We start from the raw sequence: 26,051 nt of genomic DNA, 5'->3' as shown, positions 1-26,051 counted from the left end.
GGTGCAGCTCAGGGGAATCTAAGCTGCCCGGTCTTAGCAGATAGAAACATACACACATGCTTAACTTACTTTGGTCACATTACCATAACCATCCACTGCAGGGAACTGTATTCTCCAAGAAACCAACTCCCAACTGCGGAACCTGTGAAAATTCCTCTCCTTCACTCCTTAAAATGTCTTTACTCCCAGAAATCAAAACACTAATGCAGGTTACCCCTCAATTTGCCAACTTCAGAAGGAGAAACCTGATCCAGCACCCTATGGATAGAAATGGATTTGGCTGACTCAAAGTGGCCATTATTATAAACCTCAAATATTCCTCCAAAATACGGGGTGCCTTGAAGTCAGAGATGGGACAAAGACGAAGCGCTCTAGAGGATTATTGAGTGTTTAATGAAGGAAGTCATGGGAGCTTGGATTGCAGAAAATTGGCTTTTTATTTATAGTCAAATGTACTCCCTTGCTAAATATGTGCCCAGAAATGTACAGTGAAATGGATGACACTTTCACTCAAAAGAAATGCAGTACTTTTTTGTTCAGAGAATGTTAAAAATCTTACAATTCTATTTCAGTTTAACTTCCTTTTCTTTTCAGTATACAAATTCATTTTAAAACATGTGTCACCAATGTAGTGAGCAGCCTACTTTTATCTTCCAACACTCAAAGCTCGTCGTGACACCTGCTCCCTGGTGTTCATGTCGGGTCTTAGAAGAATCACGTAGCACTTGGGTACGAATATACAGCCCAGGAGTCCGGCACTGGAAGCCAGGATGGCAAAGATCTCCACAGCCACCATGTACTTGCCCTTTGTACTCAGGTAGGTGGGGATAAAGGAGATCCAGACGCTGCAGAACACTAGCATGCTGAACGTGATGTACTTGGCCTCATTGAAAGTGTCTGGTAAGGTCCTAGCTAGGAAGGCAATTACAAAGCATAAGGAGGCCAGGAATCCCAGGTACCCCAAAACACAATAGAATGCAATTAGGGACCCCTCGTTACACTCCAGAATCATCTGACTAATCACAGACTGTGTGTTATACGAGACAAACGGGGGTGCTATAGCCAGCCAGATTACGCAGATAAGAACCTGGATAACAGAGCAGAAAGCAACAAGATAGCTTGAAACCCAGAATCCCATCCACCTTCCTGGTTTTGTGGCTTGGAACGCCATAACCACGGTGAGAGTTTTCCCCAGTATGGAAGACACCGAAAGCGTGAAAGTGATGCCAAACACAGCCTGTCGAAGTATGCAGGTCACCCTCTGGGGCCGGCCAATGAATATCAAGGAACATAGGAAGCAGAGCAGGAGGGAGACCAGGAGAACATAACTGAGGCCCCGGTTGTTGGCCTTCACTATTGGAGTCTCTCTAAATTTTATAAAGATCCCCAGGACCAGAGCAGTGAACGTGGAAGAGGCGAGAGCCACACACACCAATGCTGCTCCCAACGGCTCCACATAGGAGAGAAATACAACTTCCCTCGGGATACAGCCATCTCTTCTCGCATTTGGCCACTCGTGTTCAGGGCACATTTGACAATGGTCAGCATCTAAATGAGAGAAAAGAATAGCATTACGTTCAGGTAGTGACTGTATACAGTGTGGGGAAAGGTTTGGAACTGAACATTGTATGTACTCCGCTAGCATACTGCTACATAATAATATTGAGTAGGTACTGAAAACTGCCATGTGTAAACAGTTTCTTTTCCGTGTGAGGTTTGGGTTTAGGCTTTACTACGCATTACTTTGCGATGAAGGCTCTTCGCTTAGAGTGTAGCTATGCTCACCTTCACATCTCTCGCTTCTGACGTGATTCCCTTTTGACCTATGTATGTGTGTTTTAGGCTCCTGCTTTCTTGGGAAAACCAGTGTTAGCAGACAGAAGATATCATACTGTAAGCGTTTTTGCCTGCCTCAGTGTATGTGCGAATCTTTGAGGAGTATATTCAACTTCATTAAATGTATCACATTATACTGTCCTCTCTGATAACACTGCTGTACATGTAAGAACATAGCTAGCATCAAAGACTTGCATAGTGGGGCTTTGTTCCCTGCTTGCAATATTGTTTCAGTAGAATTCCTTGCCCCGCGTCTGTACCACCCTGTTAGGCAGAATCCTGTGCAGTGCCCTTAGGGACCACTACACACAATTAAGACCACAGGTGGCAATACAAGTTTTACCTTTGGTACACACCTGTACTACTATGTTAGAGTGGTAGCAGTAGCGGAGCAGCCAGGCTTATCTCAAGAGTATATGAGCAGTAGCAGAGATTACACAAAGGGACCACAATTACTGTGACTCAAGCAAACACTGACTCAAGGTTTCAGGTAAAAAATATAAGTACATTTATTTTCAAACCATCAGTTACAAACACAACACTTATATTAAACTTTAAACAAAACCACACGTTAAATATACTACAACTAACAAATTCACTTTGTACAGTATGTCTCAAGGTAAGTACCCTGTGTTTGAATGAACCGGTGTTATGATTAAAACACGATACCGCGGATACGTTTGTGATCACTTTTTGACAGTTCGGTCTACTAAATAAAAGCGTATCCGTGACATGAAATGCTACCGGGGCAAAAACACACTTAGCACCTGAGATACCCAGAGGGAGTTGGGGGCAAAAATCACAGGCAATATTTTGGTTAGGCCGACAGAATCGAGAAACACTCAGAAACAGGAGTTCAAAAGTCAAAGGGCCGGAGCCAGGTTCAAGTGACCCCAGAGGCCTGTTGCCGAAGATCGCACAGTCAGACAGTTCACGATTCTACGTAGCCAAAAGTACTTCGATATTGTCAATGTATGGAAGCAAAAGTTATAAGAAGGAGGGAAGACAAGGGCAAGCCTTGAAGATGAAGAAAAGGGGTTCACCCAGTTTCTTCGAGTAGAGCACAGTACCTTATTTCCACGATGCAGCTGGTGCCCTTGCAGTTGTTCCTGTTGGTTTCCCGCAGACCCACGATTCCTGGAGCTTCGTTGTGAAGGAGGACGTCTGAAGGGGGTCTGCACCACACAGGGATGAAGCCGGCAGCAGCGACAACGAATTAAAGGTGCGCTCCTTAAAACAGGAGAGGCTCGGCAGGTGGCTATCCGGACCACTACAGCAGTGTGCAGCGATTTCGACCACGACGGAGACCTATGTCTGAAGAAGATGAGCTGATTATCCCCACCAGGCTCAAGGGAAGAAGACTCCGGACTGGATCTTCTCTTGGTCGTCGAAGGGTAGATAGCTCAGGACTGCAGCAGGGCTTCACCGGGATGGGGTAGTTGCAGCAGCCGTCGTTCTCTCTGCTTCTCTTCGGTTCCTTGTAGTTCCAGAGGCGACTCTGACTTCTAGCCCAAGAGACCTGCCTTTTATGTGCAAAACCCCCATTCACACAGCCTGGCTGTCAATCACACAGCAGGGGGGTTGTCCAGCCGGGACAACCACCTCAGCCAATCATGGCAAAGTGTGACTTGTGTTTCCTTGGATACCCTGTGCAGGGGGTGACTACACCCCTTCCCCACATTCAGTCTACTAGACACCCAGGTGCCAAGAGAAGGGCTTCTCTGCAGAAGCCCGCCAAAAGACGGTGAACAAAGAAGGCGAACCTAGTTTGCCGCGCAAAGTAAAACACAAGAAGGTCTTTAACAAAAAGAAATGGCAAATAAAACCAACCGGAGCCAAAAGAAAGACGATTTGGCCAAGCAGGTTTATGCTGAAGGCTGTAAAAATAGCCAAAATTATTACCACGTTTATCTAATATAATCGCGGTATAAAAGTTAGAGTAGATACCACTGCCACCAGCCAAATCTAAATGTTAAAAGAGCGAAACAATGCTCGGGGAGGTACAGACAGAAAAGGGGTACAGATTAGCTCTTTCCAGTACTCCATGCAAGATCGGGTGTACTGGGTCTGTGGTAAAAAGTGACTATGTAAAGTAAATGGCAACTTTACCTTTCTCTGGGGGACAGTAGTCCGCCCCAGCGATATGGAGTCAGAGGGAAGTCTTAAAGACAACCCTGGGTTACTACACTAAAGGTGCTGTGTAACCCATACAAGAACAGGGGCACCTGGAGTGGTGTGCTCCAGTGGCCAAGATCACACAATGAGTAAGAACACATAGGCCAAAACACATGTAAGAGTGGAAAAAGGATGTACACTCTTCCCAGGTAGAACAAATAAACTCCAGAAATCCAGCAAAGCTGCTGGGGGACTCACTAGGTGAGGGAAATTAGCCCTAGAAGGAGAATGCTCCCTAACTCACCCCTTCCATTGAAATGCATGTACCTTTGGGTATAAGAGAGCAGTGGATGCAGGGAAGGGGTTATGCATTGCGCCAAAGTCTTGCACTGGCTTTATTTTGTGTTGTCCTGTTGTTCGCTTACTGCTAATACATTGTTCACCAATCCACTGGAATAGTCAGCGGTCATTTTTCTGCAGTTTTGCGACTTTGATGTTGAATTTCCGCTTTGTTGTTATGTCTTGGAAAGTATTGTTTGAAACAAGTTGTGGTAAATGTTTGTCTCTGGAGTCTGAAATCTGTTGTGAGTATCCAAGGATACAGGAGGGGAAGTATCTTGCTTTTAGAAGAGTTTATCTGAAAAAGGAAAAGTAAAAGTGGTTGGACAGATTAGAATAAAGAATATACAAGCAGAGCATGAAGAGCGTTAAGGAGGCTTCTCCATTCTGCTGGTGCAAGCCCTAGGTTTCGGGATGTGTGGATGCAGACCCTCTAGTTATGCAGGGATCTTTGGGGGAGTAGCCACTTCACTTTTAGTCATAGGGTACCATCCATTCCATCTTTTGTCAGCCATCCTGTCAGTGTGTGCTGCCACATTCAATCTTTTCCAGGCATCTTCCCTGTCTTTCACGCCATGTGGATTTATTAAATCTAGACGCCATCTCTGGTTCCTGTGTCTCTGAGGCAGGCAGAAGAAATAACCATCTAAGACAACATCTGCATGCCACTCACACGATACATTGTTAGGCTAAATAAGGGCGGGATTTACACACGGGTTCTCTGAGCTCATGCCTTCTGGAAAAGGACGTACAAACCTTGCTTTTTTATGTGTATTAATCAAATGATGTGGCTAATGCCATCTCAGAATAAAATAAATAAAAATAGAAAGGGTGGTCTGCTAATCAGACCCCATGTGGTTATGCTGGATGCCAAAAACACACTAACGCGTGTGCCCTGCTGATCTTCAGCCCCTGCTGTCCAGTGACACAGACCAGGTTCAGAGGTCACAGGTGTCCGGTTTGACAGCTGCTGTCACAACCAAGTCACTGCAGTGCAGCAGCTGCATTTAAATCTGCACCTGTGGGGGTTGCTTCACTTTCTATCTGTTGTGAGGTCAGGTAACTCCCTGTCCAGCAGGACAACCCCTCAACAGAAGCTGTCCTGGGAAACAGGAAAAAAAGGGGACACCCTAAACAAAAAGAACAGCCTCGAGCCAGGGTGCTAAATACAAAAGGGCATTTGATGCTATGGGTCTGAGAAGTGAGCAGGGTTTGCATAGTCAGAGGGAGATTAGCACAGTTGAGTGATGATTCTATCTTGTTTATTCAGATACCACTCCTACACTTCCTTTAGCACAAAACATGTTCGGTATGATGCAACCAGGCAAAGACCACGTGCCACAAGGAAAGGGATTGGACCCTTCATCCAATCCTGTAGGCGTCTTGCCTCTAAAACGGGGTTCTCCCAACCCTTATTTGATTCACTTTTGTACCATCCAGGACCTAAGAAATAATTAATGTTGACTCCTTATGAGAGTTTGATGTTTTCAAAGCTCGCAGGCATCGAGGTGAGTCAGAGGCAAGCACTTCTCCCTACCCCTTCCGAGGCCACATTGGTGGTGACCCTTGCCACTCTGCATCAAAACTTCTGAGGCTGGGTGAGCAGACCCCGAAAGGACTCACCATGTCCTAGAGCCCCTTCAGTGGATTTCAAACCATTTGAACCATGTTCACCGTACTGGAAATATAGTGATCCGCTATGCTGCTTTTGGCATTCCATAGAACTTTGAACCACAGCTGTTTTGCATTTGTTGAACCGAATCACACCACAGCAGAACCCGTCACCTGTTCGTCTTGAACAACCAGCTTGCCAATGCAGACAAACTGAAACTGCTACGTCTTAACAATCCTACGTTTAATCATGGAGGTCTCCGTTTCAAGCCGCCAGGCCTCGTCTCTAACCGCTGGAGCATCACATGCCGAGCTGAACCAGCATTTGCCAATGTCACAAACAGATTCGACACACTCACCGACCCGGGTGGCCCATCAAAATTGCTTGACCCCTACTCTGCCCTTGAGTGGCACATAGCTCCTGCTTCAAACCAATTAGATGCTAGCTCGACGCTTCGACCTTTAAAACTCACCACACAAGAATCTGGTTCGACCAGCACCAGAGTACAGCTTGAAGCCAGGTTTAACCCATCACAGCACTAAGGAACAAAATAAGGAACTTCTAGGATGCCCTGTCGCCTTAATCCACTTTTGGTACCATAAAGACTAGTAAAACACCACCTGTGTTGTGCCTTTTTTCAATGATATATTATGTTGCAATGTTTGCCTTCTCTAGCCTAAACAAAGTATAGAGAGTGCATCTACAGTCTTGTTCAGTATTTCTAGTTCTTCATTTGCAGGGGTGGGCGTATTATAGTGTTTAACAGATATTTATGTAAGTCATTTGTTTAGTAAAGTATTAATAATTGTATAGAACATTGCTTGTACATGCCTTCATTATGGACGGTTAGACGTCACCGTTTGGATTGCTACTGGATCTCCTTGACACCCCTCTTGAGAAAATAGCCTCCCCTCTGCCCTTGTTACCACAAAAGGAGACAGTGGTTTATCTCGCACCTGTGCCTGTTTTACCTTTATAATTGCCATCGTTGTTGGTTTGTAGGGGGGCTGAGTAGGCAGTTTAGCCACTACTCACCCCTGTAATCCTGCAGAGCAAAAGTGATTTTGTCACAGGTATAACAGCAGACTATACCTATTCTGATTCTGATACTCGCCATCCTGTCGGAAACAGGAAATTGTGCTATAGAAACTGCAAAGTGGATAAAATCCTTTCTGTCCGGTAGGCAATCCTCAGAGTCTTGGGAAAGTGCCTCCTCAAAGCCGCCCCCCATCTTCTACGGGGTCCCACAGGGAACTTGTACTTCACCTACACTCTTTAACCTGTATTTAAGATCTCTCTGTCATCTGTTGGAGACCCATGCGGTCACATTTACAAATTACGCAGATAACAACCATCTCATCTTGGAAATTTGCAAAGTCAATGAAACTGACACCAAGACCTAAGTTAGGAAAGAATACGATAACTTTAGCATTAAGATCTGTCCAATTTCTGTAGGACAGAACATGCCTTCTTGGGAACCGAGACACAGACTAGCTACCTAGATACGAATTGTGATTATTGTCTGAGGGTCTTGAAGACCACCAAACTATCTCAGTGACAAGTTGTGCTGCAATAGGTCAAGCTATTATTCTCTCTTTGATTATAGGGGCCACAAAAAAATGCTTACACTGATTGCAAACGCTCCAAAATGATGCAGTTCGTATTAATAAGTGCATTTCAAGAAGAGATCATATTTCATCAGGGAGGACCTCATTACATTGGCTTCCAATAGAGGCTCAAATCCACTTTAAAAACGGCCACAATAATCCATAAATGCCGCTATGGAAAGGCCCCAGAATACCTGAAGGCTTGCATTTTTCTCTACACACTTATTCATGCCCTCCGATATGCTGATCAAGATTTAGAAGCGCTAGCGGCCTTGGGAGGGCATTCCACATGAGAGCTGTTCGAGTGTGGAACTCTCTTCCTAGTTCCCTCCGGCTGGACAAAAATGTGTCCTCCTTCTGTACGTCACTAAAACCTTTGCTTTTCAAGTGAATATGCAAATCCTGAAGGAAGTTAGATTACTCCGAATATCACTGTCTATATGTGATATGTGTGTCCCGTGTTCTTCTTTGTTGTCCCTTCATGTTTTTGTTGGTGCCCAGATGCCTGCGGGTTCCCAGCATGGTATAAGCAAATCATTAAAATACATTTGCCTCCATGATGTTTGATCCACAGAGAAAGTCAAAATTGGTTATTTTGTCTGTATTCAAGAGTAATCTTCCAAAAAAACACAGGAACGTCAATTGAGGGCCTGTTGATTGGTGCATTGAATATATTATCTATCAGAAAGCTACTGCTAAAAGTGTCTAACAAACATACGCTAGGAAAGGAGGAATATATATATATATATATATATATATATATATATATATATATATATATATATATATATTATTATGAGTATATAATTTACCTGGGACCTTTGAACATCTAGGACCCTCCATGTCTAAAATATACAGCAACACTAATGGATATTATAAATGGTATAACCACTGATTGGCCTTTGCCACATGGCAATGATCAGATCATAATCCTGTTTGCCGAATTTTGAATGGGAAGATGTCACACCCCCCCCCCTCCCACAATCCCCTTACAATACCAGAAAAGACCTCTTGGTTGTAAAACATCTACTTGCTAACCATAGCGGCAAAGGTGTGCAGCAATAGGTTGATATGGAAAGGTAATCTCATCTGCAAGGCTAACAATTTAATTGATGCATCTAAAGAGAATAAGTAGAGTATTGAATGGGGACATAGTTACTCCTACGGAGATGATAACTACATATGTCAGCCTACAAAGGTCTTAGAACAAAGTTGGCAGCATATTTATGAATGGGACACGCATTCTGATTGGCTCTCGCCGGGTCCTTACCCGGCCGAGAATCCTTCGATTCTTGGCCAGGACTCCAGCTGCCTTGTCCTCGGCGGGGGAGGGCGCAGCAGCCCCTCAGCCAATGAAGAGGCTCGAAGCGGGGCCATCCCCGCTCCGAGCCTCCCCACGGCTGAGAGGCTGCCTCCGCCCCCTGCTGGGGACTCGGGTAGGGTTTTTTTTTTCTTCCCTTCCCTCCCTCCTCCCTACCCCACCCCACTTACCTTCTTGCTCCTGCGTTCCTGGTGGGGGACAATGGCAGCCTCCAGCATTGTGGAGACTCTGCGCCTCCACACAGCTGGAGGCTTCCATTGTCCCCTGGCAGGGATGAAGGTACTTTTTTTTTTTTTGTTTTTTTTTCTTTTTTTTTTCCTTCCCCTCTCTCCCGACCTCCCAACCCCACTTACCTTCTCCTTTTTTTTTCGGGAGCAGACGCGCTGGGAACACTTGCGTTCCCAGCGTGTCCACTCCCGAAGGTCGCCATGGAAAGAGAAAACGGACTCCAGTTGTCCCTTTCCCGGCGGCCATTTTCTTGGTCGTTTTTTTTTTCTGTCCCGAAACGCTGCAGCGTTTCGGGACAGAAAAAATGCTTTTAGTGCCCCGGGCACACATATAATGCGGGCCGGGGTACTAATAGCATATGACCCTCACGGCGGGGGCATTACCGACTCAGGTAATAACTATGGGCCCCGGGGCATTACCTGAGTCGTAATGCCCCCGCCACTCGGGTCATATTGCTTAATTATTAGGTACAGGGTTACTTTGAACATACAAAAATCAATTCAATGTAAATATCTCATATTAAAAACACATTTTTAAGATATACATTGATGATGTAATAAAGGCCTGGCATGCAGAATTAACAAGATATATTGTAATGCATAAATGAAACATTTATGCAATATTTTCAAAATAAACTAGTAGGTATATATTATATATATTATTGAAAGTTAAAAACTTGAAGAACAAAACGGGACGGACAGAAACGAGGGGGGAAGGGATGGGACATAATCGACTTGCTATTACAGTTTAAGGGCTAGGTATTGTATGTTGTAAATATTCTGTGAGCGACTTCCATTCCAATTTGTGTTTGCTTAATAGAAGTGGGGATGCGGCATTGCATTCCACCATATTTTACAGTGCAGTTGTTTAAGGTCTTTCCAATTCGAGTAATAGTGTGAATAGCTATTTCAATAAAAAGATAAAACAAGAGCCCCTTGTTTTTACAAATATCTGGCCTAATGGCTGTGCTTCCTAGGTATAGCCATGAAATGCAAAATTCTTGTTGCAAGTGAAACATTGATTTTAACACATTCCATACAGCTTTCCAAAATGTTTTTACATGAATACAGTTGTATTTTAGATGTTTAAAAGCTCCTATCGTAGATGGGCAGCTCCAGCAATTGTCATATTGTGAGAAACCACCTTTGAATAGAATAGAGGGAGTTTTGAAGGCCCTGTGGTGAAAGAAATATCGAGTTTGGCGCAAACTTGCTGATACAATAACTTTAGAAATGTCTTTCCAGATCAGAGGCCATTTCAGTTGAGTCCACCAAAGGGCGATCTAATTTCCAATCCAATTGGCTTTTCCATGGAGCTGTATTCTCTGACACAGATATAAGTATTTTGTAAAATATTGAGTCATTAAAATTTGATTGAGCAAATTTTGCATTTTGTTAACTTGATACATATCATGACAATGAATTAGCACATCTTAATAACCTATAATCGCATCAACCACATTTTAGTATTGGTGCATGAAAGTCTTGGGAATATGATATTTGATTACCATTTAATTAAAAGTAAGAGGTATTCCATTCATAAAAAGTTGTCCCACAAATCTAATGCCATGAGAGCGCCATTGTATCCAGCATATAGTTTTTTATTGATCTAATATTCACGGAAGATAATCGTCCCTTAACATATGCTACCTGGTCATTTTTTATTAAGTTTGGGAGAAAGGGATTTAATCAAGTAGCTAGGATTTGTACTAGAATTTTGCAATCAGTATTGATCAGGGTAATAGGTCTATATTTTGAACTGATTCAGGGTCTTTTATGGTTTGGGAAAGACGATTAACATTGCTTCAGAAAAAGAGCCCATAGCTTTTCATTAGAGATGAAGGAGGAGTAGAGTTCATGGAGTTTTGGAGTCAGGAGACCTTTGAAGTGAGCAAAAACATCTATCGGGAATCCATTTGGTCCTGGGGATTTTCCATTTTTAAGATCTATTATAGCTTGATTAATTTCATTAAATTGTATCGGTTCATTTAAGGTTTGGAAATGAATGGTGCTGTATGAATCATGATGTATATTTCTGAATAATAGTCCCAATTGTTAATGATGGAGGTATCTTCAATTGGATTTCCTGTAAAAAAAAGTTGTTGTGTTGTTGTTGGATGAATTCAGTGAATAAACTATCTTTTAAAAGGGTTGAATTAAATCTCCACCTGTTTTTTTGTTGCATGTAATGTGAATTAGATAATTGAACAAGGGCATGGTCAGACAGAATTAGAGGTTCTATTGTAGCATCTAACAGTCGATTGATCATTGATTTGGAGAGAAAAACATAGTCAATTCATGAAAAAGAGTTGTGTGGTGGAGATTAGAAAGTATATTCTAGGTTTGTAGGATGAACTAAATGCCAAGTATCAATAAGCCCTCGTTCAGATACTAAATTGATAAATTGTACATGGAATTTGTGTTTTTAAAACGTACATTATGATTATTTTTCAAGAAGAGGGTCTACAATTTCATTACAATCTCCATATACTATAGATCAGTTAGGCTAGATTTAAATATATGGTTTCTTATTTGAGTCCAAAAAGTGTGGTCAGCATTAGTAGGACCATAAACATTTTGAATGGAATATTCAACAGATTGAATGAGAATCTTGTTCAAAACCCATCTGCCTACGTCATCAGACGTAACTTTGCATTGAAGATGTTTACTGATAAGGGTGATTATTTGTTTTTTCTTTCCACAAGCTGCACTAGCAAAAACTTTCCCTACCCATAAATGTTTTATTGTGGCAGCTTCCAATTGAGAGAGATGTTATTCTTATATGCACGCAATGGCTAGTTTAGCCCTATTAAGATGGGAAAGAATCTCTTGCTGCTTAACCAGATTGTGAAGGGCTTTGACAGTCCATGAAGTTATATTAAGTGACCTGGAGGACATTCAGAAGAATATAAGTACTAATAAGGTATACATTGATATAGTAATGTACACATAAGGTAGGGAGACAATGGGGGGTGAGAGGACAAACAAAAAGAACATGGAATGTTGCAGTTTATGTAACACTGGACTTGTATGTAAAGGAGTAGTGGCTAACTGGATACAGCCCCTCCAAACCATGTTCTTATACAGTCAATAATAAGTAGGGGGTGTAGAGGCAGATGCAGATGGGCTATTCCGTACTCCAAACCGGCCACACTATCCTAATAAAATGCCAACATTCCGTGTATAATTTTGAATTCATATGTCCAGTTTGGATGTGTCCATTTCTTCTCTTCTGTGACCTTCAATAAAGCTGTGCAGATCTTTTGGATCTTGAAAAGTATACATATGAGCATGCATTAAGAGTGACTTTTAGGGAAGCCGGATGTATGGTCCCATATCTAGCATTAAGCCGTCTCAGTGCAGGTCTAAATGGCACTAGTTCTTTCCTTCTTGCAGCTGTGATGTTGGCGACGTACTGAGTTATGAAGATTCTGGAGCCTTCCCATACAAGAGTTTTCTTCTGTCTTGCTTTATCCAAAATGAGCAGAAAACATGAATATAATCCAGTAGAGTGAAGATCATAATTCGTGGAGCATTATGGGAGGGATTTCTAGGCCCTATCCGTGGGCTCTTTGAATATTGAACAGTGGAGGTGTGGTAAGATCCAACAGTGTGGTGAGCAAGTGAAAAAGGAATTGAGTAGGGTTGTCATTTTCAATGTTCTCAGGAAGACCAACAACACGTTTATTGTTTCTTCTGTTCCTGTTTTCTAAGTTTTCTGTCTGTTTCTGTAGAGATATGACTGTATTTTCCAATGATTGTCCTCTACCCAGAACATCCTCCGCATCACTCACCCTTCTTTCCACTTCCGTTATCCTAGTATCAACGGTGGACCACTTATCATCGAGCGTCTGTAATTTGGCCATTGTGGCTTCCATGAATGGATTAAGAGACTCCATTCCCATTAGGATAGCATGCATGACTGGATCTTGCGGATCTTCCTTAGGTGTAGGAGAGTCACTTTTCTGTCTCTTGAGGGTGTTACTGATGGGTGTAGCTGATATTTCTTTGAGTTGTCCCTTTTTTGAAGACATGTTAAAACAGGTTAAGTATCACTGAGTGGGAAAGTACTTCACAATAGATATTATAGCCAGAAGCCTAGTCGTACACACTTATTTTCCAAAATGCTGAGTTGTGCACACTTATTGTCCAATGTGTTTTGCTGCACAAACCTATTTTCCAATACATCTTGTTGTGTGCACTTACTTTTCAATGTGCCCAGTCATGCACATTTATTTTCCAATGTGCTCATTTGTGCGCACTTATTTTCAATGTGTCGCTCCTCTCTATAAAGTTTTAATATGATGTACACGAAATAAGGTTATTTTAGATGTTCGTGTTAGTAGTAGAGGGTGTCTCTTAATCTTTAGCAGCTGCTTTAATTTCTCACAAATTTGGCAAAGGCTAGGCAGAATGGGGCATTATATTATATGCACCAATATTGATAAACCCGAGACTCTCGGGGGTTTGTAATCTCATTTCAAATAAAATGCATTCTAGGACTTGATTATTTGCAGAGCTATCAAGTAAAGGGATTACCAGTTTTCTTTTTAGGATATATTTCCTATGTGCCAAAATCCCTCAGCATTAAATATTCTTTAACATTTTCTGGGTATGCTTTTACTCAAAGAGTTCATTATAATCCTAACGGTCTTGTTAAGGATACGCTGATGAAAATATCATTTAAAGGATTACATTTCTTCTTTTTCTCTTTCTGAGCCTTAAAAAATATGGATATTCATTTGTCAAGTCATTGGCTGCAAAATACGCTAAGCCTATGTATTAAAACGTGTGTTATTGCTTGGATTTTACTTGCGTGAGGAAACTGAGCCGTCGTCGTGAAGCAAATGTGCTTCCCATGGACACCAGAGTCTTTCTGTTGCACTGGCCGAACAGCTGGCAGGACTTGCCAGCTTCTTATTAATCAGCGCAACCTCCGCTGATTGCTGGGCCAGGCCTCCTCACCCACGTAGCTGCTTCATGAACTTCTCAAAGAGTGTTCACTGACAAACACCGATCCTCACAAACCTTCGGCTGTGACATGCAATCTCATCTGAGAGTTATTTTACAAATAAATCCTCAGGTTGCCACACAGGAAAGATGTGGTATTTGTGCCGGCCCGGGAGCTAAGGAATTAGGCGGCCACGCCCCCATCATCTCTTTTATTGTCGAAATTATGATATCAGGCCTTTTGATGTGTTTTCACAGTATTTATACAAACACCCATCCTGAGTTTTTGGAGCTACGCTTTTAAAGTTCAGGTTAAATTTGCTTTTAACAAATGAAGTCTCGGGTGCTCGTGCAGGAATTGCTAGAAATGAGAGATGATGTAGATTTCTCATTTGGATGTTGATACTCTAAAACATCTGGTAGTAGTAGGTTTAGTTTAGTTTTTAACATGATGTACTGTTATCTTAAGAGCATGTGTGGAATCGAATGATGAATTCAAATGAAATATCCCCATGTAGAAGCTAAGCCCCATTGGGCTATAGAAATGCAAGACCATTGTGCCCTGCATTCATGCAACCTCTCCACTGGGTCTCAACCCCTTCATCATCCCGCCTTTGCCCGCTTCCCATTGGCTGGGCTTGCCCTTTGTCTCCTCCTCCTGCTGCTGCCTGGGCTCACTTCCCTGACTGGCCCTGATGATGATGATGGCTGTTGTATGCCGGTCTGCTAATACCTCAGACGTCGCTCTTTTATCTAGACTTTTGATTCCTTCAATTCCTCCCCGTCAAACCTCTGATCTGAAGCGCCCCTCTATGCACCTTGCCTCCTGCCTGGAACGTATGTGGTATGTGCGTTAATAACGCTCACGCACTGGTTTATCTTCTCGTGGCCGTCCGCCGTCCTTTATCCCCACCTGCAAATGCTTTGGTCTCCAGGTATGCTAGCATATCTGCCCGCTACATTTCCCACACACCCGTTGTGCCAGTGACCATGTGCGGCTTCACTCATACAAACACCTGAGTCCCGCCTTAACTCTATGACTCTGCCTTCTCTTCATTGCTATTGCCTCACCGTTGCCTGCACACTTGATCTCGCACGACAAGTGGATGTTTAGCATTGACTGTCAACGTAGATTTCTGTTTGTTTATTATTTATATTGCGCTCCAGGTACCCGCAGGCTTAAGGGCGCCTACAGAACAAACAACATAGTTACAAACAGGAAAACTAAATACAAAAATTGTACATTTAAAAAAGAAATTCAGCATTAAATCAGGAAATTACAACAGACTCAGAGAGCGTAAGGTCTGTAGATTTGGGGTGGATTAAGAGACCAGAAAGGTATACCCTAAATGGTCATCAAAGAATCAAATTACAGCTCGAAGGCCCTCTAGGTAAATATTTACAGCAGCTGAGAAACGCAGGTAGGGTACTGTCCCCACAACCCACTAAGACACAATCGCTATTAGGTTGGGAGCACCAGTCACTCTAGTCCTTTCTGCGAATGATTTTTAAATCGGAAAGTCTAACCACACCAGGTCCAGTTCTCTGACGCAGCCAGGCAAGAACCTTATTGCGCAAACCTTCTCTAGTCTCTTTTCCTTCTATTTTGTGAATGTTAGTTATGTCAAAATTTCTTTGGTCCATGATGAAATCATGCAAATTCGTGTCCTTTATTGTTGGCATTTGTGACTTTTTTAAGCGAATGTTCCATGTGGGTAAAGTCTCACATTTAACTTTCATCGTTATAGGCAGATTGGCCGTTTCTTGGTCGAATTTCTGATTAGAAGGCAGTGAGGGGAGTAATAAATCCTGTAATAGGCTCTTGGGGTACACATTGGGAGTTATTTCCTTCCTGCTGACTAGTATAGGCAGGGTGGCGTTAGGTGGCCTCTCACTACAAACATCAGTTTGTATGGCTTGATCTCTTATCTCCTTTAAAATACGAACTTGACAGGCATTATTGACCTCTGATGTGGGACTGGAAGACTGAGCATCTCGACTGTTTATGACGCAGTATTCACTTTAGGCGGCCGCATGTCCGTTACCCAATCATTAAGGGCGTCAGCCAGAAGACCTAGGTCAAAAGGATCCTTACATAGAAGAAGCTCATTGCTATACTGGCCTTAAGAGCAGACCATTGAGAAGGGTCGATGTGCGCAAATTGAGCTAAGATAGGCCTGGCCCGGTCTTGGGGAGCAAAGCCTTGATTATTACCCATGTAATTCAGGAGTTTTCCTAGGCATGGAGATTTGACTGGGGTTAAAACTTGCACCGTGGTCTCAACAGTGCTAGATTTGTTTATGCACTCTGGTGACACAGGTTCTGGGGGGCCGATTTTAAAAGGGGAACTACATGGTTCCTGACTGAAAGTTTTTTTTGAGTAGGCAAGAATTTTATTATGTGGCTTTGTAGTGGCAGGAGGTCTATCCCGCAATCTCGCTCTCCTACGAGTACTGAGTGCCAAGACCTCCAAGACACGGTCTCTGTTAGTCGGATACATTTGGCTGTATACTTTGAGCACCTGCACATGCATACCAGATGTAGCGCCTTGTTTATTGAGGCATGGCTTTTCCTGCTTGTACATGTACAGTTGCGCTGTATGCTCCTCAAAGCGCTTTACATTTTGCCTATCTGTACTGCAGTAGTTACTTTTGTTTTTAACAACTATGCATCTGGAGAAAACTATTCGTTGGACAATCTATGGACCTATTCAACTACCGTCCTTGACCTGGCAGCCTGTGCGCTCTAGTTGAACCCTGTCTTGTTTCTGCTTATACGTGACTGCATGCCTGATGCAGCCCCGCATCACGAGGCGAGGCTTTGCCAGTCTGCATTCACACGCCAACTCTTGCTTGCAAACCATGCACTTTCTGTAACTAGCGCCTTGATGCCAAAAATAAATAAATACAAATAAATCAAATACATGTTTTAAATGTCTTTGATTTCATTTTAGAGATTGATTAAATGTATAGCATAATTTGTCTATGTTGCATTTTATGTAGTATGATTTTTTTCTAAAGGTTGATTTAGCAACCATATGGGAAATAAATCAATAAATAAAATAATTATCTGTATGGAGCTCTCAACACAGCCAACATCATCACCTGTGCTGAGCTCTGAACACAGCAGCCGTCATTGTCTGTGTGGATCCCTCAACACAGCAAACATCATCACCTGTGCCGAGCTCTGAACACAGCAAACATCATCACCTGTCCACATCATCACCTGTGCTGAGCTCTGGACACAGCAGCCTTCATTATCTGTATGGAGCCCTCAACACAGCCAACATCATCACCTGTACTAAGTTCTGAACACAGCAGACTTCATTATCTGTATGGAGCTCTCAACACAGCAAACATCATCACCTGTGCTGAGCTCTGAACACAGCAGACTTCATTATCTGTATGGAGCTCTCAACACAGCAAACATCATCACCTGTGCTGAGCTCTGAACACAGCAGACTTCATTATCTTAATGGAGCTCTCAACACAGCAAACATCATCACCTGTGCTGAGCTCTGAACACAGCAGCCTTCATTATCTGTCTGGAGCTCTCAGCACAGCAAACATCATCACCTGTGCCGAGCTCTGAACGCAGCAGCCTTCATTATCTGTATGGAGCTCTGAACACAGCAAACATCATCACCTGTGCCGAGCTCTGAACACAGCAAACATCATCACCTGTACACATCATCACCTGTGCTGAGCTCTGGACACAGCAGCCTTCATTATCTGTATGGAGCCCTCAACACAGCCAACATCATCACCTGTACTAAGTTCTGAACACAGCAGACTTCATTATCTGTATGGAGCTCTCAACACAGCAAACATCATCACCTGTGATGAGCTCTGAACACAGCAGACTTCATTATCTGTATGGAGCTCTCAACACAGCAAACATCATCACCTGTGCTGAGCTCTGAACACAGCAGACTTCATTATCTGTATGGAGCTCTCAACACAGCAAACATCATCACCTGTGCTGAGCTCTGAACACAGCAGCCTTCATTATCTGTCTGGAGCTCTCAGCACAGCAAACATCATCACCTGTGCCGAGCTCTGAACGCAGCAGCCTTCATTATCTGTATGGAGCTCTCAACACAGCAAACATCATCACCTGTGCCGAGCTCTGAACACAGCAAACATCATCACCTGTACACATCATCACCTGTGCTGAGCTCTGGACGCAGCAGCCTTCATTATCTGTATGGAGCCCTCAACACAGCCAACATCATCACCTGTACTAAGTTCTGAACACAGCAGACTTCATTATCTGTATGGAGCTCTCAACACAGCAAACATCATCACCTGTGCTGAGCTCTGAACACAGCAGACTTCATTATCTGTATGGAGCTCTCAACACAGCAAACATCATCACCTGTGCTGAGCTCTGAACACAGCAGACTTCATTATCTGTATGGAGCTCTCAACACAGCAAACATCATCACCTGTGCTGAGCTCTGAACACAGCAGCCTTCATTATCTGTCTGGAGCTCTCAGCACAGCAAACATCATCACCTGTGCCGAGCTCTGAACGCAGCAGCCTTCATTATCTGTATGGAGCTCTCAACACAGCAAACATCATCACCTGTGCCGAGCTCTGAACACAGCAGCCTTCATTATCTGTGTGGAGCGCTGAACACAGCCGACATCATCACCTGTGCTGAGCTCTGGGCACAGCAGCCTTCATTATCTGTATGGAGCTCTGAACACAGCAGCCTTCATTATCTGTCTGGAGCTCTCAGCACAGCAAACATCATCACCTGTGCCGAGGTCTGAACACAGCAGCCTTCATTATCTGTGTGGAGCTCTCAACACAGCAAACAGTATAGCGTCTTTTTACCGACACATGTTTTTCCGACAGGTGTTTTGCCGCAGGAGTTTTTCCCAAAAACTGAATTTACATTTTTTGTGGGGGGTGGGAAAGGGCAAATAAAGGGTTGGGGGGGGAAATACAAATCATAGTTAAATGAATGGGAGCTTGGAGGGGAAAAACCCACAAAAATAAATGTAAAACAATTTGATGAAGTTTTTCGGAAAAACACCCGCGGCACAACACTTGTCGTAAAAATAGGTGTCGGTAAAAGGACATGGAACCCAGCAAACATCTACTGTACCGAGCTCTGAACACAGCAGACTTCATAATCTTGGCCAAGGTCTGAACACAGCCCCGCTCATCACCTGCGTGATAGGACACCTCTACTTCTGGACACGGGGTGCAGCGGTAGCAGCAACTCGCTTTTCCTTCCAACATTAGTTTTCGATATCCAGGCAGACACGGCTCACTGCACCGAGACTGAGGGGTCTAGCAGGAAGGAAGGGACACAGGTACAGGAATTTATTTCAAGTTTCTATTTTGCATAAATTGTTCTTTTCTTATCTTATATTTTACACATTCTAGACTCCAAATCCCTACAACATTGAACATAATATCCCATTTCCTACGCAAGCCATTGGTGACCTCCCTGTTGACCGCATTTCAACTTTTTACATCAGAAGTCCACGTTTTACTCAAACACTTCGCCTTGAAGACGCACCCCCTGCAAGATTTTCCAAAGCAAGTGGAAGTAATAGGAGTCCAGACACACCAGAGCATGGACCATAGCAAAGGTCGACATGCCGGCCTTTAAATCCCTGAAATAGTTAAAAGCCACCCGGGATCGGGCGGTTCACATGGTCACCGGTCTGAAGAACGGTGGTCATGTGACTTCACCTCTTAAGTCCCTCGAAACATTTCCCACCAGGCAGAGGCTGGACTACAAGAGTCTCTACACTATGCATTGGGATCTCTGGGGAAGAGGCCCCAAACATCTGTCAAATCTTGCCCAACTCTACTGCCCTAATGGAATCTTGCGTTAGCAACATCTGGGCTTCTGCTGGATTTTAATCCTAGAGAAAGAGAGATGACAGAAGGATCTCCCTTCTAGGTCCTGCCAAAGCTGTAAACAGATGAATGGGCTACTGATCTACCTGGAGGGGTTGCCAAGGTGGCTGGCCATGTGACTGCACAGAGTCGGTCTGTCTGTGACCACCAACCTGAAGGCTACCGTCCTGCACCTGAAAATGCTCCATGTAATGCCACGTTGGGGGCCAGAGCACCATCGTTCTTAGGGTTTCCCAACTGAAATGTGGCTTCTGTTTTTCTGCTAAATAATCTTATCCCCCCCTTCCTTCCTCTGTTCTTTTTCCTCCTGATCATAGTCTCTACCCACCTTTTCATAGTGCCCAGAAGCCACCTGCCCTACATCCTCAGGGCCTAAAAAAAACATCAATACATGAATAGGCTCATCACATTTGTTTTTCAAATGAATAAACATCTCCTCGGACTGACCCCATTAAACAGGCTGTTCCACGTAATGAGGCTCTCGTTGATGGTCAGTTCCTCCCCTGCGGGTGACAAAGGGTTAAAGCGTCCGACCGTGACCGCTCGCTTTATCCTGCCTCCATGGAATTGCCAGTTCAGAAGATCAAATCCCAGCATGGAGTCATGGTTCTCTCCAAAGAAGACCTCTTCCCCGGCGGTGTTGGTGAAATGCACTCTCCTCAGATGCGGAAGAAGCTGTCGGAGCAAAGGTGACAGTCTCAACAGGATGTCACTCACAAAAGGGACATATGCAGGAGGCATTAGTAGCAACATTAACTCAAATTAAGTACACAACGGGGGTCATTCCGGGTTTGGAGCTAACCATGGAGTAATTAGCTCCATGGTTGCCTCCGAAACCGTCCCAAATCCGGCATGGTGAATGGAGTAATTACCGGTCCATTCCAAGGTTGGAGGGACCGGTAATTCCCCATTCACCTTTTGCCCTTCCCCATTCCCATCTCTGCCCCTTAGGGCTCAATGGGAATGGGGAAGGATGTAATTACGGCACCGTAAATTACGGTACCGTAATTACCTCCGAAGTACCTTTGCGGGTCCCGTACTTAAATCCTGCTAAAAGCAGGAGGTAAGGAAGGACCCGCAAAGGGAACTCGGAATTGGGCGGTAAGGGTTTTACGGCACCGGTCTCGTTACCGGTGCCCGTTAACCTTTACCTCCCAACCCTGAATGAGGCCCAATGATATGATGACGTCAGCTAGTCACTGCCTCCCTCACATGAAGAGTTTTTAGGTTTTCGTATGTTGTAGCATTAGCGTATGACATTATCCTCAGGTCTTGTGCCATAAATAAGGCCGTCTATTTCCTGAACATTTTCAGTGTACCTCCACTTTTTCAAAGAGAAATGTCCATGAGACCTAACTAGCAGCAAACTAAAGGGCCGGCCAGTCTGCACTGCCAGCTGTGGTGGTGCAGGGTGGGGCCAGTCTGCACTGTCAGCTGTGGTGGAGCAGGGTGTGTGGTGTGAAGTCTGCACTGCAGCTGACCTGGAGCAGCGTGTGTGGTGTGGAGTATGCACTGCCAGCTGTGGTGGTGCTGGGTGGGGCCAGTCTGCCCTGCCAGCTGTGGTGGAGCAGGGTGTGTGGTGTGGTGTCTGCACTGCCAGCTGTGGTGGAGTAGGGTGGGGCCAGTCTGCACTGCCAGCTGTCGTGGAGCAGGGTGTGTGGTGTGGAGTCTGCACTGCCAGCTGTGGTGGAGTAGGGTGGGGCCAGTCTGCACTGCCAGCTGTCGTGGAGCAGGGTGTGTGGAACTTGGATAGGGAGGGACAAGCCTGCTCCTCAGATTTGAGGCTACTTAAACAATGGGCACATCTCAGTTTGAGTATCTGATGTCTTGACTCAGCTTAAATGATACTCAAAGGTAATACTGAATTCTGGGATATTGGCCAGGGACGGCATTCACCAAAATGCTAGAGGTAGCAGAACTGACATCACATGATCTTTGACCTCTGGTGACCCACCCCGAAGTGACATCATGGGAAGCGATGGAGCACAACCTTTTACCCCTTGACAAAACACGAAGTGGCATCACATAGCATTGTTCGTAAGTACACTATGATAAATATAGTTACAATATCACTGTAACGTGTTAAACGTTTGATACAAGAATGGATCACCAAATGCATCGGCAGAAAAAAACATGCTAGGACTGCAACTTGCGAAAAGCAAAATCCATAGGCCGAAATGGATGCTTATTCTACTCTAAATGCTTTTTGGAGGATTTTGTCTGTATTGTGAATTTGAGGTGTTTAAGAACAGACTAAATCAGTGACTCACCCCTTGAAGTGTGCCTGAAATAAACCGTTAATGAGTCTTGCAATTGTATGGAATTCCAGAAAAAACGAATGTGTTATTCCTATTATTTCTTATTTAGGGTCACTGCTCAAAGTGTTACACTTGTGGCACCCCCTGTTTCTTAAGAAGCCTGAAAAAGAAAGCCAGACACTCTAGAAACAAAGAGCTACATAGCACTGGACACAGCGCAGAAGCTTCAATGTGTGTAAAAAAAAAGTTTAAAAAAAAATATTTATGGGTAGCAAGGGAGACCTCTGAGATCCCTAACTAAGGTCCCCGATATTGGTATCTTAGGAAATTGTTGGGGAGATGTATGATGTTCATGCTTCATCCCCTCTCCTAGTGAGACCCCCAGCACCTTTTGCTGGACTTCTGGCCCTTTTTCTTTAATTCCTGAATGAGTGCATCCTTTTCCCACTCATTCGTTCTTGTGGGCTCTGTCTTTTGGAACTCTATTCTTTGTATACTACCTGTACTATGTAGTCTGTCTGCTCATACCTCTTAAAGGCATCTTTATGGGCAGTGTTGCTGGGGACTCTTTAGGGTCTTCCTTTAAGATTATTTTTCTATATCCTCAAGTTACTACCGTTCTTAAGGATAGAGAGATAATTACTATCTCTCCCAAAACTCTATAGTGTGAGACATTGGCACACACCACCTATACTGGAGTGCCAAAGGGATACCTAGTATCCCCCTTCTCTCTGCTCCTGTGACATTTTAGTCGCATAGACAATCGCCTAGTATTGGCTGGTGGCAGCGGACGTGTTCTACTAACTATTGCGTATTTCTTATAGCGCAGGCTATGTCCATAGCCACGGCAGTGCACAATAGGTGCACCCAAGTGCCAACTTGGGGTCTCCCTTCTATTTTTACCATTACTAGCGTGGTTATTCTTTGTTAGCCTTCTACCATTCTGGGAGGGGGGGGGGGGGCTCTGTGTCTGTTTTGCCTTTGACGGGAACCAATAGGGTTCCAAGCCTGGCCTCAAGAGTGTCTGCGCAGGCAGGAAGTGGGAGAGGAGTCTTCCACCCCCCTGTCCGTTGTCTGCCAGAGTGACTGAATGGGTCCAGCTCCCACAGGAGGTCAGGCTGTCCTGATTATACAGGCAAACGCTGCTTTCTGTACAATGCTGAGAGAGATTGTAGAGGAGTGTGTGCTGGAACTCTATAAAAGGTGAGGCTTCTGGAGTGAAAGGCAAGTCGACCATAGGAAACGGAAGTAACCGAAGAAGACTACCAGAGTTGCCTGCCGACCCTTTGCAAGACTGCAAAGCAACCATTGCTGTCCTAACCCGGGTTTCTATGTAAAAGAGGAGCTCCAAAGAGGATGACGCCATCCCTTTGGCTTGGGGGAACAACCAGCCCCAAGAAGAATTTTGAAACAAGCCACATCCCGAGTTCCTAGGAGCTTCCAGAGCTGCGAAACCCCAATACCAGGAGACCTTCTGCACATTTCGACAGCACCATTGTGGAAAAGCCAAATCCGTCCAAATCTTTGCTGAACCCGTATAGACACTCCAGAGATCCGATCCAACTCACCCAGACCCCCTCATCAGAGTGCGGGACTGCAGGAAGCGAAGAAGACTGACCGGGTGATCCGTGTCCTTTGTTGGTGCTGCAGAAAAGGTGCTAAAACCAGAGAGTGAACCAAGAAGTTGCTGAAAGTCGTGCTACAGGTCCTCCCTTGAGACTGCTGCTGAAAGATCCCGTCCATTGTCCTGCCTTTCATCACCAGACCAAGGAATCCGGAGGTCAGGTCCAGAGCCGTCACATCACCGAGAAGCAAACACAAACACTTTCTTCAAACCAAAGGTACTGTGGGCAAAAAGGTATTGCTTTCCTGTTTCCAAGAATTTGCTTTAGAGCATTGGAATGAACGTCGAGGTGTCCAGGGAAACCGACTCTGACCCAAGCAGCTGCTTGTGTCCTCTTCTCAAGTCGGTTTTTAGGTCTAACTTGCTGCTTCAATAACGTTAGACACTGGAGGAAAGCCACTGGTACTCTTCGTAATTCAGTGTTTGTCAAGACTCCAAGCCCCCTCGGAACTGCCTCTATCTAGGGTTGTGTTTTTGGACTTAAAAGACTTGCCAGGTGAAGAAACCATCTTAGAAGAACTAAGCTCATGTTGCACTAACCACTTATTTTCCTCCCTTGAAGTGACTTTTCTATATGTGTTTGCAGAGTAAATGCATTACTGTATGACCTGTTGAAAACCGTATGAGCACACATTAACCGATAATACTATAACCTTCTCTTGTCCCTTTCTAACGTTGCTACAAATGTAACCGTGAACAAACATAAAAGTGAAAATGCCCTTTGAAGTGTATTATCTAGTATTCCTATGCTCTATCATAAACGGCTATAGTATTCAAAGTGATTCTGGTGTAAATACATTAAATAGACTTATATTTATATAAAAGAAATATGTGCTTCTGTGTTGTGCCTGTCTAGCTAATATTCAGTGTACTTACCTACAGCTCACATCTTCCTCTTATAATCCTGACTGCTCTGCATTACTACCAAGGTCCTGAGCTAGTACAGACTGATACTAAGATTTGGGGGATAGCTTACTAATGTCTTACTGCCAGTAGGACTTTTTATGAAAACCCCCCCTAACAGAAATGATGAAATATGGACATCATTACCACCCTCAAACATTCAAAGGCATGGAGAGCAGAGAGAGGCAGGCCGCTGGAGCTGGTGTCATGGAGAGCAGAGAGAGGCAGGCCGCTGGAGCTGGTGTCATGGAGAGCAGAGAGAGGCAGGCCGCTGGAGCTGGTGTCATGGAGAGCAGAGAGGCAGGCCACTGGAGCTGGTGTCATGGAGAGCAGAGAGAGGCAGGCCGCTGGAGCTGGTGTCATGGAGTGCAGAGCGAGGCAGGCAGCTAGATCTGGTGTCATGGAGAGCAGAGAGAGGCAGGCTGCTGGACCTGGTATCATGGAGAGCAGAGAGAGGCAGGCCGCTAGATGCGGTGTCATGGAGAGCAGAGAGAGGCAGGCCACTAGACCTAGTGTCATGGAGAGCAGAGAGAGGCAGGCCGCTAAACCTAGTGTCATGGAGAGCAGAGAGAGGCAGGCCGCTGGACCTGGTGTCATGGTGAGCAGAGAGTGGCAGGCCACTGCACCTGGTGTCATGGAGAGCAGAGAGTGGCAGGCCACTGCACCTGGTCTCATGGGGAGCAGAGAGAGGCAGGCTGGTGTCATGGAGAGCAAAGAGAGGCAGGCCGCTGCACCTGGTGTCATGGAGAGCAGAGAGAGGCAGGCCGCTAGACCTGGTGTCATGGAGCTGGTGTCATTGAGAGCAGAGAGAGGCAGGCCGCTAGACCTGGTGTCATGGAGCTGGTGTCATGGAGAGCAGAGAGAGGCAGGCCGCTAGACCTGGTGTCATGGAGAGCAGAGAGGCAGGCCGCTAGTCCTGTTGTCATGGAGAGCAGAGAGGCAGGCCGCTAGACCTGGTGTAATGGAGAGCAGAGAGAGGCAGGCCACTAGACCTGGTGCAATGGAGAGCAGAGAGGGGCAGGCCGCTGGTCCTGGTGTCATAGAGAGCAGAGAGAGGCAGGCCTCTAGACCTGGTGTCATGGAGAACAGAGAGAGGCAGGCCACTAGACCTGGTGTCATGGAGCTGGTGTCATGGAGAGCAGAGAGAGGCGGGCCGCTAGACCTGGTGTCATGGAGAGCAGAGAGAGGCAAGTCGCTAGACCTGGTGTCATGGAGATCAGAGAGAGGCAGGCCGCAGCACCTGGTGTCATGGAGAGCAGAGAGAGGCAGGACACCGCACCTGGTCTCGTGGAGAGCAGAGAGAGGCAGGCTGGTGTCATGGAGAGCAGAGAGAGGCAGGCCGCTAGACCTGGTGTCATGGAGAGCAGAGAGGCAGG

General features: G+C 44.9%; 1 protein-coding gene across 1 annotated transcript in view; it reads right to left on the bottom strand.

Annotated features, from left to right (window-relative positions):
- Window positions 1–646: 646 nt before the first annotated feature.
- Window positions 647–26,051, bottom strand: part of LOC138452723 (vomeronasal type-2 receptor 26-like) — a 212,416-nt gene continuing 187,011 nt past the window's right edge. Inside the window, exons 6-9 of the mRNA XM_069605070.1 lie at window positions 21,636–21,658; window positions 20,338–20,565; window positions 19,188–19,311; window positions 647–1,548 (exon numbers count right to left, since the gene is read on the bottom strand). Coding sequence (XP_069461171.1) covers window positions 647–1,548; window positions 19,188–19,311; window positions 20,338–20,565; window positions 21,636–21,658 — 1,277 coding nt within the window. The remainder of the gene's footprint in view (window positions 1,549–19,187; window positions 19,312–20,337; window positions 20,566–21,635; window positions 21,659–26,051) is intronic.

This window comes from Ambystoma mexicanum, chromosome 4p, assembly GCF_040938575.1.
Source record: "Ambystoma mexicanum isolate Mex_15411 chromosome 4p, UKY_AmexF1_1, whole genome shotgun sequence".
NCBI lineage: Eukaryota > Metazoa > Chordata > Amphibia > Caudata > Ambystomatidae > Ambystoma > Ambystoma mexicanum.
Note: the sequence above shows the minus strand (reverse complement) of the source record. Positions and strands in the feature narration are given on the sequence as shown.